This window comes from Ursus arctos, unplaced genomic scaffold (genome assembly GCF_023065955.2).
Source record: "Ursus arctos isolate Adak ecotype North America unplaced genomic scaffold, UrsArc2.0 scaffold_2, whole genome shotgun sequence".
In the NCBI taxonomy this organism is placed as follows: domain Eukaryota; kingdom Metazoa; phylum Chordata; class Mammalia; order Carnivora; family Ursidae; genus Ursus; species Ursus arctos.
The window spans coordinates 366,423-381,598 of record NW_026622874.1 but is presented as its reverse complement, the minus strand read 5'-3'; the positions used below and the strand labels follow the sequence as shown (position 1 = coordinate 381,598).

Genomic DNA, 15,176 nt, shown 5'->3' with positions numbered 1-15,176 from the left:
CCACAACATCTTGTGCAAGTATACCAAGGGAGGATAGGGAGGAACTCTCTCTCTTTTAACAATAATATGATAAATGTACAAATGTTCTTGGCTATCAAGTGAAAATGAGATGATCAAATTTGCTCCTGATGAAAGGAATTGCTATTCAAATAACCAATATACTACTCACTAGCTAAATGTCTAATACAGATAACTTTTTAAACAATGAAAGAATAAGATTATTGGTAAAATTTTTCTTTTGCCACACCAAAAAAAAAAACGTAGTTTTATATAAAGCTGTTAAAGATTTACTTTCTTAAAAAGCATTGAAAAGTCTGTGTTTTTCTCATTAAAAAAGCATTAAGTAATACAAACATGATTCTTTAAAACTAGAAGTTACCTTTCAAGTCTTTCTTTAGTTTTCTGAGATCTTTTTGAAAATCTTCAAACTTCATCTGTGAGGCCTGAAAAAGGTCCTGGGGTTCTGGCAGTGGAAAAACACACTGTTCTTTTCCAGCATCCTAATTAGCAAGAAACACATAATTTTAAAACAAAGCAGCCTTAATATAAATAAGAAGACAACAACGGCAAAGGCGAAACAGCAACAAATACTGCCAATCACTCAACAACAAAGAATAACAAAATCGAATACTGTGTAAAAACTGTCTTACCTCATCAAAATTTCGAAGATAATAGGAAACAATATATGACAAAAGGCTTCTGCTATTGTCCTAGGCAGAAAGACAAAAATAAAAATATATTCTTTTATAATATTAAATACACAGTGTCAAAAATAAATTACAGTAAATCAATATATAAATGAGAACATTTAGAATAAAATGTGAAATTCTATATTTCAAAGTACTTCTGCCAGTGCTTCTAAGGAGTTTAATGGCACAGAAGATCCTGTTTTTCCCCAATGTTCTAATCTAAGCTCCAAGTGGGAGCGCAGCTGTTCAAGGGTGGAGTCTCAACTGTGAATACTTCGCTGTTTTTGCCCTCCTCAACCAGAAAATTCGTTCACTAATTGTCATGATCTATTATTAAAAGGTATAACTACTATTTTAGCTGAAATGACTAAATATTGCCAGCATTTCTACACCATTTCTGGACCAGCAGGTATCATTCCAACATTCCAAGATTGATTGAAACTTGTTAGTATGGAGATTAGGAAAATGAAGTATTATTTTAAGTAAGCAGGAGATTTAAAAATGCAAATACGTATTATAAAGTGCTATGTTAGCAACTGAGATTGAGGAATCAATATCCTCACAGCTATAACTAACACAATGTGTATATTTCTATAGGAAAAAAATGTAGAATTGTTTCTATTCTAATAGTTTTCAAAGAATAGCTTTTCACTCCCTTTCTGGCACACGTAGAGGCATTTTTAATGATTTCTCTTTTTTGCATCACTTAAAATTAGTACTAGATAATTTGAATGTGGGAGGACAAATACATATATTTTTTAAAAACCTTATGACACAAGCTACATCCCCTGAGATGTTCAATCTAACCATTATTTTCCTTCTATTTATAAAAAGCCATATTATTTTATAATTTAATTTGACATATGATAATACACCTTATAGAGACTTCCCTCATAGTAATTTGTAGTAATAGCAATATAATAATATATTATGCAGTAATATAATAATAAAAATAATATATTTATTAGAAAGAGCATTTGCTTATAAATAATTTAAGCAACATTCCTTTCTCTTTCCTAACTTATAAATCAATGAAATGGTTACCAGTGCCCGAATCAATTAACAAAACATTTATTAAATGTCTGCTGATAAGCATGTTGAGCAAAAATTCTGAGTGATCTAACGACTCTGTCCATGCAGGTCTACAAATATACTGAGAAGCAGACGCAGTTATATTTGTTTTATAGAGAAAGAAGCAAATCAGGAAGACTTTGCATAACTCTTGTGAGAATGCAAGTGAAATTATAAAATAAAATCTTGCTTGATTTTATTATGTAATTTTTATCTAGATTACTCCTTAGTTATTTAAATTAATAAAATTTAACTTATTGGGGGATTGAATAAGATATATCAACCAATAAAAAACAAGCAATCCCTTATTCACATATAAGTATAATTACCAGAATCTCTTTCAGAATCATTTCAGATTCAGATTCATCTCTTTCAGATCCATTTTTGTAAGTTAAATATTATGTTCATGCTGTTCATGTTCCAGTGTTTTTTGCAAATGTTACATGTTTCAATCCAACAATCAGTTGTTAAGAACTATTCAAGTGCCTTGAAGAGAGCTTTTGCTTTTGAACAAATGTGATTTATCAGGTTGACCTATTGGAGGTTCCTGTGAAAACTTCTACCGTACACATATTATAGCATCTGAATAAATATAACCATAAAAATCACAAACATCGTACGCTGCTGGTGTTCCAAGATAGGATGATGGCTTCATTCAAGTTTGGGAAAGCAGTGTGTGGGATTTCACAGAACTCAGTGAAAGAATGGTAAGTGGATGTGTGAGTGGATGTGTGAACGAATGAGCAAATGAGTTGTTGGCCAACAGAAAAAAACGAAAACAAAGTATCTCTCTCTTACGTGGGAAATTACAGTTGACCCTCGAACAATATAGGTTTGAACTGCGTGGGTCCAGTTTCACATAGGGTTTTTTTTTTTCAACAAATACAGTACAGTACTGGAAATGTGTTTTCTCTTCCTTACGATTTTCTTAATAACATTTTCTTTTCTCTAGCTTACTTTATTGTAAGAATACTGCCTATGTTACATATAACATAGGGAATAGGTATCAATCGACTAGTGTTATCAGTACGACTTATCAATAGTAGGCTATTAGTAATTAAGCTTCAGGAGAGTCAAAAGTTCTGTGTGGATCTGAACAGGACGTGAGTGCCCCTGCATCATTCAAGGGTCAACTATATTCATTATCTAGGAAGAACAATTCTAGCATTTTCATTTCTCTGAGCCAGTTGTTTACTTATATTTATTATTTTAGAAACACGAACATAATTTCCTTTATCATACAGTTCTGTGTGGAGATTCTTTTATCAGAGAAACAGAATTCTATTATTTTCTAAGTTTACAATCTCAGACATTAACCATCATTGTTTTTCCCTAATATTATATTTTTACTGACACTCTCATAATCTCTTAGATGTTAATTTTAAACAAATACAAGTATCGAAGTAGGACCAAAAATTAATTAGTCCTGCAAAAAGGCTGGGACATTCCCACGCATACCAGTATAAAGGGGAGGGTGATATGTAGAAAAGCAGGGTCATCTTTTACATTTTATTTACAATCTACCTTCACCCATCTTTGTTTTTAAAACATAAGCCAGCTGTCCTCCATTACTTAACACAGAAGATGTCTCGTTTTATAAAAATTAATTCATCCTCAGACTCCAAAAGGATAAATATTAGCAGACATGGTAATGAGAGAGTGAAAACTAATTATTTTTATTTTAAAAATCCTCTACTCAATTATTCATTAGACATAGGATTTACAGTTACTCACTATAGGAAACATTATTCACAAAATCATAAACATACAATGGCCATATACTTTTATCTAGCTCAGAACGTAAAGAACTTGGAACATGAAGAAACATCTATTACAACAGGCTTACAGTCAAACTTATTATTAAATAAAACATCTAATCCTCAATTTGCCTACATTCGTTCATACAAAATACTTACACTGCTTTTGACATCTTTCAGCTTTGGAAGAATGTCTAAGCCGAAGCCATCTGCCTGTCCTCGAGTCTTATTTCCACCATTCATGTAGTTGCCAAAAGCAAGAACCAAACCTAGAATCTGCATTACCCCTGGGCCATTTTTTAATGTCTGTAAAACAGGATAAAGAACATTTTCTCTCTTAGACGAGATTTTCTTTGAATTATCTTAAGTCAGTGGCAGATATTCATATTATACTAATAATTTTGGGTCCCATCCAAACTGTATCGTTGCTTATTATTAGGATATTTTAAGAGCAGTGTTTCTGAAGTTAACTTTAAGAAGTTGTAGTGCTTGCAAGCATTCAGGTGCACGTCTGTCAACTGAGAGATGCCAATCTAGGGTATTTCAAGGATAGAATTGTGTAGAAAACAAACAAGGCTGTAATACAAGAACTACCACAAAATATTGTCATTGCCTTCACCCTAATTGTACCTACCCTCTGGAGCAATAGAAATTTTTGGCATAAGTGTGGGGAACCAAAACACAGTTATAAAGATTAATTTCCAAATTTAGATTTATCCCTGAAAAGTCCACACTCAATTCTTCCCAAAACACAAAGCTTAGCTGGAATTTGCGTGTCTTCTTTCCTCTGAAAAATGTGTCTTTAATAACTTCTTACTAGTTTTCAAAAGGCTTTACCGCAACCAGAACAAATGGTACTATTGATTTTTGACAAATTGTTTTAAATGGTAATATTGGTAATTTCTGCCAAGCGTTTATTCTTTGTTTTCAGAAGAATATTTATGTGCTATGGAGTCATACAGCTGTTCTCAGATTATTTGGATAGAATCATTAACAATTTGTTGAAGGCCCCTTCCCAAAACTGAAGGAAAGTAAGTAAAATGCCTTCAAATCACATCCGATCAGAGGTCTGACATAGGAGAGGACACGTAAAGTGAAGAGTCTGTTTTGGCAGAAGCAGAAGGGGCAGAAATCGAGGAGCTAGCAGGGCCCTCCAGCTACAGGGCCCCTCGGCCGGGCGCCTCTCTGAATTTTCACTTGGACCTTGAAAGCAGCCAAGGTGTGTTCTCTCCTGCGGAGCCGCTAGACTGCAAATGTATGTGCACTTCCAGGGCGTTAGAGAAAACATTTCCGAAGTATGAACATGCCTGGACACAATGAAACGTCACAACGATTTCGTCAGCATTCTGCGGACCAGAACCCACCTCACACACTCTCTGTAGCAGTTCCAGTTTGCGACGAATTGAGCAAATGCTTTCTGAAAACGTGGACTGGAACAGAATACAAAAGACTCGCTCTGAGAAGTTGGGGATTAGTGACAGTTCATAAAGGAACCTAAGGAAATAAAGCCAAGTCAAGAGGAAAAATATAATTCACAGAAACAGACGTTTATCCTCCTATCATTAGAACAATTATGCCCGGAAAACACAATATTTTCCAAATGGAAAGAGGCTGCCTGCAGCCTGGCTGCTGTCTACACGGCCCTGAGGTGTACTCACTGTTCAGGTTTGTCCAGAGACTTGGCGTTTTCCTTGTCTTTGGAGGATCGGCCGTGCTTCTCAATTTTTTCCAGTTCATCTGACTGTGCTCTCTGGAAAACCAGTGCCAAGTGGTTATGCAAAATCTGGTGAAATGAATCCCTTAAATTATGATAATCTTAATACAACAAAACTCGATATATTTTCATATTTCTTAGCGTCTGTTTGCCGTAAAGCTTGACTTAATTCATGAAGGCATTTTAAAGTGCAAATATGTTTAATGCAAACCAGATCACCTCTAAACCTTCCAAATAATGTTATTGGCTATTAGTGATCTGCAAAACATTTATTTATTCAAGCATGCTTTAAAACAATACAGTTTTCCTCTCTTGTTTTTTGGCTGTTTGTAATACTCTCTAGAATACAAGAATTTCATTTTAAAGTGCTATGTCTTATTCAGAAATCAATCAAGTTAAATTTGGAAGTAATTTGATCCTAATGTTATAAGATTTTTACAGAAAATAAGTATTTATTTAACTAATACAATCACTGTTTTTTGCTTTTTTTTTTTTTTTTTTTTTTTTTTTAGGGGAAAAATACAATTGAATTATTAAGTCCAGGGACAAAAATAAAAGGTTTTGATTCTTCTTCTGAATTTTTTTTTTGACACAAAAATGACTTCAGGCTGCTTTTCTTTCAAAGTATCTTTTTTTACCCTTCATCCTTGATCTGTTTCTTTGTAGGACAGTTTCTTCTGCATTTTCAATATATGGTAGAAGATTTTATAGACATTGAGAAACATAAATCTATTCTTCTTTATGAAAAATCTGGGTGCTTTTTATTTGTAGTCTTGTCTTTATAACTCATGAAGATGTTTCAAAATAGCCAAATACAGTATTTCTACGCACTAAGAAGTATATACACTACCATACCTTAGTTTGAGTCAGATTCTCAGAACTTAAATTCCCTTCATTTTCTGTTTAAACATTAAAGCAGTTTAGACAAGAACGACTGTATAAGATAAAATGTGATAGACTTATAGAAACTAAAGATTTCATCTGAAAAACAGCTATGTTCTGTTTTTTCTTCATTAACTGTTTTGAAATGCAGGTTTTCAGGTGATAGGATTGACTAGCAAAGACTCCCCAAATGAAGCTTCTTTAAAAAAAAAAAAAATTATTTATTTATTTATTTGAGAGAGAGAGAGAGAGAGAGATGAGAGGGGGGTGGCGGGTGGGGGGAAGGGGTGGAGGGAGAGGGAGAAGCAGACTCCCTTCTGTGCAGGGAGCCCAATGCAGGGCTTGATACCAGGACCCCAGGATCATGACCTGAGCCGAAGGCAGACATTCAACCGACTGAGCCCCCCCAGGCGCCCCTAAGGTTGCTCATTTTTAAATTTTATTTTTCTTTCTTTCTTTCTTTCTTTCTTTCTTTCTTTCTTTCTTTCTTTCTTTCTTTCTTTCTTTCTTTCTTTCTTCCTTCCTTTCAGTATGCTCTATGCCCAACATGGGGCTCAAACTCAGGACCAATAGTCACATGCTCTACCAACTGAGACAGCCAAGGGCCCCATAGGAAACTTCTTTCAACAGGGGAAGAGGATCAGTGGATCTTCTGAAGATCTGAATTTGAAAATAAGTTTTGCTTTTGAAATACTATGCAACAAAAGATCCAAAGAAGTAACGGGGGGGAGGGGTACGTTTAAGCAAATATGCCAAGCTACTCCCACGTTTCAGAACCTGATTCTAGAATTTGAATTGCATAGTAATCTTACTTCTTTCCTTCACTTTGTTGTGGCCTTGCCCCAGAATTTTAGGGGAGTAAACAGCACCTCCTTTACTTCTCATAGTTATCATCCATCAGAGTCAGCTCCACAGACACTACCACTTAAAACCAAGTAACAAGATGGCCTTTAATAATGACCATGCCCATCTTTCTGACACATGAGTGACCAGAGTGATACTACAAAAGAGTATTAATATTAAAAATACTGATAAAGCAAGGATTGTTTTAAGACATACAGGTCCACCCCAAAATACACCATATAAAGGCTTCCAGTCCCTATAATCTCTCTGTTCTTTTAAAAGAAATGAGAAGTTCTAGTGGAGCAGAAATTAGTCTGCTATCTTCAAGCCCAAGCACATTCAATACCCAAACCTCAACAGGGGAAAAAATCCACCTTGCTACCATCTGACGAAGTAATTATGTTTGTTGGTATAATTTTTGTTTTTTGAAGTTTAGCTACCTTGACATAGACTCGACCTAACTGAGAGCTGGTATGAGAAGATCAAGGACTAGAAGGTGACTCCACGGATTCAGTGAATTTCCCTGGGTCTTACGTAAATACACCCCAAATCTCAAGAAACAATGACAAGAGAAATAAAGATGGCTAAGGTAAATCATACTAATAATTAAATACACAAAAGAAGGGTAAAACTCCCCAATGTCTTGAGAACTTTCTGGCAGTACTGTAGAGTTATTCTCCAAATTATTCAGTACACATAAATTACTAATTACATAGTCCTATTAAACCATTTCTGCTGACTTCAGAAAGAAAACTGCCCTGGGTTGACAGTGCTTCTTTATGAATGATGAAGAGAACTAAATGCCACTCTGTGCCTTCCGGAACCGGACCCCTGGGCTCTCTAAACAACAGAAATTGATCAGAGGCCGCACAGGAGTTTCAGGCAAGGCTTTACTGGGGCTGATGCTGGAGCACAAAAAGAAGTTTCCTCAGGCTGATTCCCGGAGGAGAGGTCAGGGAGTTTTTTAAAGAAACTTAGGAGGGAAAAGGGTGGTATCTAAGCATGTAGAGGCAGGACTTCTCAGCACCTGAGAACCTAAAGGTCTTCATGCGATGCATATCTAATAAACATGTTAAGTCTCCTCCCCTGGGCATGATTTTTACTATTACAATGAAAGAAAAAGTTGGTGAAAGGTTAATGCTGGGGCCCATCTTGGCACAGACTGGTTTGGTCTGGTCTTCACCAGTCTGGGGTAAGCATCCTCCATCCGCATTCTTGCAAGATGTGCTACTCAACAGGCATAGAGTTTTAGCTTTTTTTCCCACATGGAGGCAGCCAAGGAACACTGGATTTCACAGTCAGGGTTGTGGGGGTCTGAATCTAGCCCCTGCCTTGTCTCACATCCATGATCCATAAATGCCAAGTACTGGCATATGTAACTTTAAGGATTAAAAATAAAATCTGTTTTGGGAGCACCTGCGTGGCTCAGTCGGTTAAGCATCCAACTCTTGATTTCAGCTCAGGTCATAATCTCAGGGTTGTGGGATCGAGCCCTGTGTGGGGCTCTGCACTCAGTACTCTCCAGGATTCTCTTTCCCGCTCCCTCTAACCCTCCCCCCGCTTGTTCTCTCTCTCTCTCTCTGATAAATATTTTAAAAATGAATAAAAAATAAAATCAATTTTTAAAAAATCACTACCCATCTTATCAAAAAAGTCTTTAAATACAGTGAAGCTATCAAGCTTATGGTGGCAGACATATAGTCTCCAAAATTCTATGTTTACTTCAGAGCTTGAATTTTATCATTGGCAACAAACGTCAGTTGTTTTTCTTGAAGAGACCACTTACTTTGTTCATTTTCAAGAAAATGTCTACGTATTAATAACCCCAGTTTGCCAGGCTGATTTTCCAATAGAAATGGTATCCAAAGAGAAAGGGCTACCTTCAGTCACAACAAGTGCTTTTTATCAGCATCACTATTGTACTTTGCCATGCAGCAGAAACACTTTATGAAAGACATATACTCAAGAGTTCAGTTTTAATAAATGTAATAATTTTCCCTGTTCATTAAGGACACTCATTATTTTAAAATTTATTTATTTGAGAGGGAGGAAGAGAGCACAAGCAGGCGGAGAGGCAGAGGGAGAGGGAGAGGCAGACTCCCTGCTGAGCAGGGAGCCCAGCTTGGGGCTCCATCCCAAGACCCCGGGATCATGACCTGGGCCGAAGGCAGACGCTTAACCAACTGAGCCACCCAGGTGCCCCCATTAAGGACAATCTTAAATAAAGGTGGCTTTTTTTCCCCCTGCAACTGAAGGGTTAGAATGACCAGTAAGCATGGTGCTTCAGGCGGAGGTCCCAGAATGTTTACCTTTCACTGCTTTTGAACCAGCAGTACAAATATTTACACTGTCAAAAAAGCAAATAACATCTTAGTGCTATTATGAAAATCATTTCTATCTTGAGACCCTCTTGCAAAACAGTACAGAATCCCTGGGCACCCACGGAGTAGATTTTGGGAACCGACATTTGGTAAGACCTTCCTATCCAACTGATGATAAAATTATCTTCAACATTCACCATACTCAAGCACCTCCAGTGACAAAATTCATTGTCATCCTAAACCGATTATTACATCTTTAAAAAACACTGTCCAAAAACAAAACAAAAAACCCCAGCTTCTTTATATTAAACAAAAATATTTCTTCTACTTTCAGACATTGGCCCTCAGTCTACTCTCTGGGGTCAATTGCAAATACTTTTCAAATATTTGGGAAAGCTAAATTTTTTCTTTTGTTTCTGTGCTAAGTACTTTGGTTCTTTTCATTTTATATGGTATGAATGTGAGCCTATCACAATCATAGTTGCTGTCTGAGTAGGTTTCTGATGGCTTACGAATGAGTCACACATAACAGGTCACGTCACTCTCCCATCATCCAGTCTGCTTCTCAACTCCTTCATGCCAGAAAGACTGCTGCTGTTAGTGTAGCCTGAAATTAAGGACAATATTTGGAGGAGCCCTATATCCTCTTAAGTTAGCAGTAGTCTAAAACCTTTGAATTATTTTTCATGTTTATAGGCTCTATTCTGTTTCTCCTATTCTGTATTTATGAAATTGATTATTTTGGACTCAAGCATAACAACACATTTGTTTTTTTTTTTCTATATACAATCAACTATTAGCTTGAGATCATAATTCTGTCATCCTATACAGCAAAAAATACTTTGGGTTAGGGTAGCATGACAGTGCTTCAGAAAACAGAGGAGATAAGAGCTGTGTTTTGAAGAATATGCTGGCTCTAGGTAGATGGAGAGCCAATCTCTTTGGTTTGCCTCTAAATTTGCTCTGCTTCTTACATCCCCAGTTGCTGATGAAGACACAGGCATCTACCTGGTAACTCACAGCATCACACCAGATCTTCTACCTGGAATATGCGTCGTTCACTTTGGCTTGCTGCTCTCGGCTTGGCTTATGAATGATCTCCTCTGGAAAGCCTGCCTCAACCATGTTGCTCTCCATTATAATTGCTCTTTCCAAAATGATAACACAGAACCTTTTATTTGCTCTGTTTTATGCTATGCTTATCACAGCATCTTATTGGTGATATAAATGTATGTCTGCACCTTCTACTGATCGGAGCTTATTGAGAAGGGCATGTGTCAGGTGTCTCTATGGTCCTAATAATCATTATGGCTGATGGTATGTAGTTAGTAGTTAATAATATTTTTTTAAACACTGGAAAGTTGTATCAGTAATTGAATATGACAAAAGAAAGCTTCCAAGTCATGAAGAAGAGACAGGAAAAAGAGGAGGGATAATACCCGAACAATATAAGAAGTATTGAGGGCACGGTGATATGCAGATAATCTCAACGTTTATCATCATCCTAAGAGTGTAATGAGTCTCCCTATGAGGTCATTTGACTCCAAAATAGATACCATGCATGCGTGAGACAGAATTAGTCATTTCAAATGCTGGTACAAAATAGGCAAATAAAAATAAGAAAGCTATGCCTGGTGAAAGTACATATGAATTCGTTCGTCTATACACTCATCCAACACTACTCCTTTGCGCCCCTGTCACTCACCTCCTGCAGAGAGGCTATCTGTGTAAAGGCACAAGAGCAGCACGAAAACATAATAGATGCTAACCAGCTCGGCAAGATTCTGCTGTTCACTAATGTACCATGACCAATCGTTTCTTGCCCATCATCTTGGCTTGCTCCTTGCAAAGCATGAGAGATCAAGCAAAAGTCAGTAATTTTCTACCTGCCAAGGCCCCATATTATTGTTCTTAACAGCAACCACACAATTTATGTCAAAGTAGTGGTTATAAATTTGTACTAGAACCCGGAGGTCATCTGGATACTCTTGGTTCTGTTTGGCTTCAAAGTAAATTTAGTGTCAAGTGTTCTTCTCTGCTCTACTAGTATGAGGTAATAATCAAGGTCAGACTTTAAAACAAATGAATTTTAGGGATTCATTCATCCATTCATTAAAGGCCCAGTGTTTACCAGCGTTACACCAGGCACTGGGGATAAAAAGATATATGTTAGGCTTCAGATTCAAGCAAAATCCTAAAACATAACATACCAAGTAGCTCATAACACCACTTTTATTTGCTTCACCCTTCTGTACTGATCTTCTTCCACTGCTTTTTAAAACTGTATATGACTCCCCGTACATGAAGAGGATGCTAATGATCTCACCACTATACCAATGGCGATTTGTTGAAGTAAGATCATTCTTCATTATGGCCAAAGACACGGGCAACACTACCACACAGTTACACGTCAATTAAAACATAAAGTAATTTCCAAGCTCCAAATAGTCAGATTATAAACTTTCCCTCTCCCAATCCTACTCACTTCCAAGATTAAACCATTTCAGTCTCTTTCTTTACTGTATACCCTTCCTGCACCCACCCCAATTACCTGCATATTTGTACCAGAATATCCTTTTCTCAAGATTTACTGTGTTTACCTATAAATGAAATGGACCTCAGTTGCTGCCAAGCTGGATGTTTTCACCAGTTACCAAAGAGTCATCACACTTAAAACCCAGGAACAATCTTCACCTAACCACTGGCCAAAACGAACTCAATTTCCAGGCTGTCATCACTGATTTCACCATATTTTGACCTCCACTACCCTTGACCCAGATGCCCCCTTAAACTGAATCTTGCTATTCCAACTCCCAGGAAGAGGTGTTACTTCTACAGAGAGGAAGAGATTGGGGAGCAAAGGGTGGAGTGGGAGGGAAGAACATTGAGATCAACTGGTATGCATTTCCACTGTATACATTTCCACTGCCTGAGTCTATTAATGGTGTTAAGCAAAAGTTTATCAAATTGTGTTCCAAAGAACACAAACTTAGATTCCTGAGATTCATTAGGAATTGTTGTATAGTACATCCGTTTTTAAGACTCATATGCTAAATACTCTTAGAAGCTATATTATTGAAAAAAAAAACTATTTCAACAGCAATCCTCATACTTAATTGATAACAAAAATGCATGTGTGCAAGAGACAGACAGACAGACAGGGAAAATGACAGTAACACTCCCAAAGAACCAGTGTTTTAAGTGGAAACACTGTCCCTGGCTAAACTTCAGCAGTTCCTTTATCCAATTTCTTTCTGTTTTTTTCCCTGACTAAAACTCTTCAGAGTGTAGAGATAGAGGGAACATTACTCAATATCATAAAAACCATCTATGAAAAGCCCACAGCATATATAAAGAACTCAAACTCAACATTCAAAAAACAAATAACCCAGTCAAAAAATGGGCAGAAGACATGAACAGACACTTCTCCAAAGAAGACATACAAATGGCTAACAAACACATGAAAAACTGCTCCACACCACTAGCCATCAGGGAAATACAAATCAAAAACACAATGAGATACCACCTTACATCAGTTAGAATGGCAAAAATTAACAAAACAGGAAACAATAAATGTTGGTGAGGATGTGGAGAAAGGGGAACCCTCCTACACTGTTCATGGGAATGCAAGCTGGTGTAGCCACTCTGGAAAACAGTATGGAGGTTCCTCAAGACGTTAAGAATAGAGCTACCCTATGACCCAGCAATTGCACTACTAGGTATTTACCCCAAAGACACAGATGTAGTGAAAAGAAGGGGCACATGCGCCCCAATGTTCATAGCAGCAAAGGCCACAATAGCCAAACTGTGGAAGGAACCGAGATGCCCTTCAACAGATGACTGGATAAAGAAGATGTGGTCCATATGTACAGTGGAATATTACTCAGCCATCAGAAAGGATGATTACCCAGTTTCTTTCAATATTCACAATAAAGCTAATCTCTAAATCTTTATCTTTTCCCTCAACATCATCAGCCCTTTCACTTTTATGTTTACTAGGTGAATTTGCCTCCTAATATCACATCTTCTTTTCCTAGACATCCTCCCATCCTTCTGCTGGGCTATCCATTGCCAGGACTGCAGCCGCTATCCAAACACTATATAGCAACTATCTTTAGTCCATGTTTTCCCTTCATATCCAGACAGGCAATTACTTTCTCAGCGTTTGAACTTGGATACCTCAGAAACATCTCAAACAAAAAAAGTCTAAAAATAAACTCATGAATACTGTCCCCAAACACTCAGCAATTCTGATTCCAGTAAACTGGAAAACTAGTCACCAGTCAGAAAGCTGGGCGTCATGCTGGATGTCTGTCTGTAATTCACTTCTACATCCTATGAATCACCAAGGCCTGTCTCCATTGCCAATGCTATCATCTTTGTCTAGACTGCTGCCACCTCTCAGCTCAGCTACTTTGATACCCTGCCTGGTCTCTCCATAATCAGCCCTGGCTCTAACATATGACCCACACAGCACCCAATTTCTATAAAGATGCTAAGCAGAATGTGTATACTCTACATAAAACTCTTTAAAGGCTAACTGTTATTTTTAGAATAATACCACAGACCTTAAGTTGTCTACAAATCCACATGGTTCACCACCCCCTCAACCCACCTTGCTCTGCAACCCATCTCATGCCATACTCCCACACACCGCATACATTCTGTTCTCCATGGTTTTCCTTCAGTTCCTCAAATAGATCACAATTCCTCTATTATACATGTTTCTCCCTGTGCCTAACACATAACCCACGCTTCTCGTCTTCCACAGTACCCACCCTCTCCTTGTTTCAGCTCCAAACTCTCTATTTTGGGGAGGCCTTTCTTAATCTCCTCATCAACAATGAATCTTCTAACTCATTCCCATTGTAGAAATGCACTTTCCTTCACAGCACCTATCACAATTTTAAATGAATATTTAAAGCCTAACTCCATATTAGAAAGAAAGCTCTATACGCACAAGGGTAATGTCTATTTTTGTTCATCACTGTAAGCACATGCCTGCAATAAGCAGACATTTAATAATTATCTGATGAAATAATAATAAATGAATGAATGGAGTTTTTTAAATATATAAATTCCTCCAAATTCCCTCATCTCTTCCTTTCATCCTCTCTCCCATTCAACCTCAGTTTTTTCTTCTGTGTATCTCCTTTCTTTTTTTTTTTTTTTTTTTTTTTTAAAGATTTTATTTATTTATTTGACAGAGATAGAGACAGCCAGCGAGAGAGGGAACACAAGCAGGGGGAGTGGGAGAGGAAGAAGCAGGTTCATAGTGGAAGAGCCTGACGTGGGGCTCGATCCCGTAACGCCGGGATCATGCCCTGAGCCGAAGGCAGACGCTTAACCGCTGTGCCACCCAGGCGCCCCTGTGTATCTCCTTTCTGAAATAGAAACAATAGCTACCAGGAACTAAAATAGTGGGTTATACTTACAGTGACTGCTTTTGGAGAAGTAGAGGTCAAGATATTTGGTAACATCAATGATAACAGCCAGGAATCTGGTCTACACTGGATGGTGGTAGAAGGAAGAGTGTGCCCAGTCTCCAAGGAATAAAGTTGTCTTTCTTTATATCTGTGCTATTAGTCCAGCATCATCAAAATCCTTACCCTTTCTATATAATTTACATGTCCATTTCTCCCTCTGTTTCCTAACTCCCTCCCCTCAGTCCAGGTCCATGTTCAGATTTATTTGAAAAAAAAAAAAAAATCCTCTTTTTTTCTGTCTAAATCTCACACTTACTTCTCCCTTGACCAACCACATCCCTGAATTCCTCCACAACCCTCTATCTCCCCCCCTACTTTCCAACACAATATCTTGAAGGCATACTGACTTCTTTCTGCATCTTTTGTTTGCTTTTTGAATACCTGCAAACTAGCTTTAATTCTTATTTCAATCA

General features: G+C 37.4%; 1 protein-coding gene across 1 annotated transcript in view; it reads right to left on the bottom strand.

Annotated features, from left to right (window-relative positions):
• Positions 1-15,176, bottom strand: part of FMN2 (formin 2) — a 356,215-nt gene that overhangs the window by 125,363 nt on the left and 215,676 nt on the right. Inside the window, exons 7-11 of the mRNA XM_057315375.1 lie at positions 5,176-5,267; positions 4,882-5,011; positions 3,677-3,823; positions 651-710; positions 380-500 (exon numbers count right to left, since the gene is read on the bottom strand). Of these exons, the coding sequence (XP_057171358.1) occupies positions 380-500; positions 651-710; positions 3,677-3,823; positions 4,882-5,011; positions 5,176-5,267 (550 nt within the window). The remainder of the gene's footprint in view (positions 1-379; positions 501-650; positions 711-3,676; positions 3,824-4,881; positions 5,012-5,175; positions 5,268-15,176) is intronic.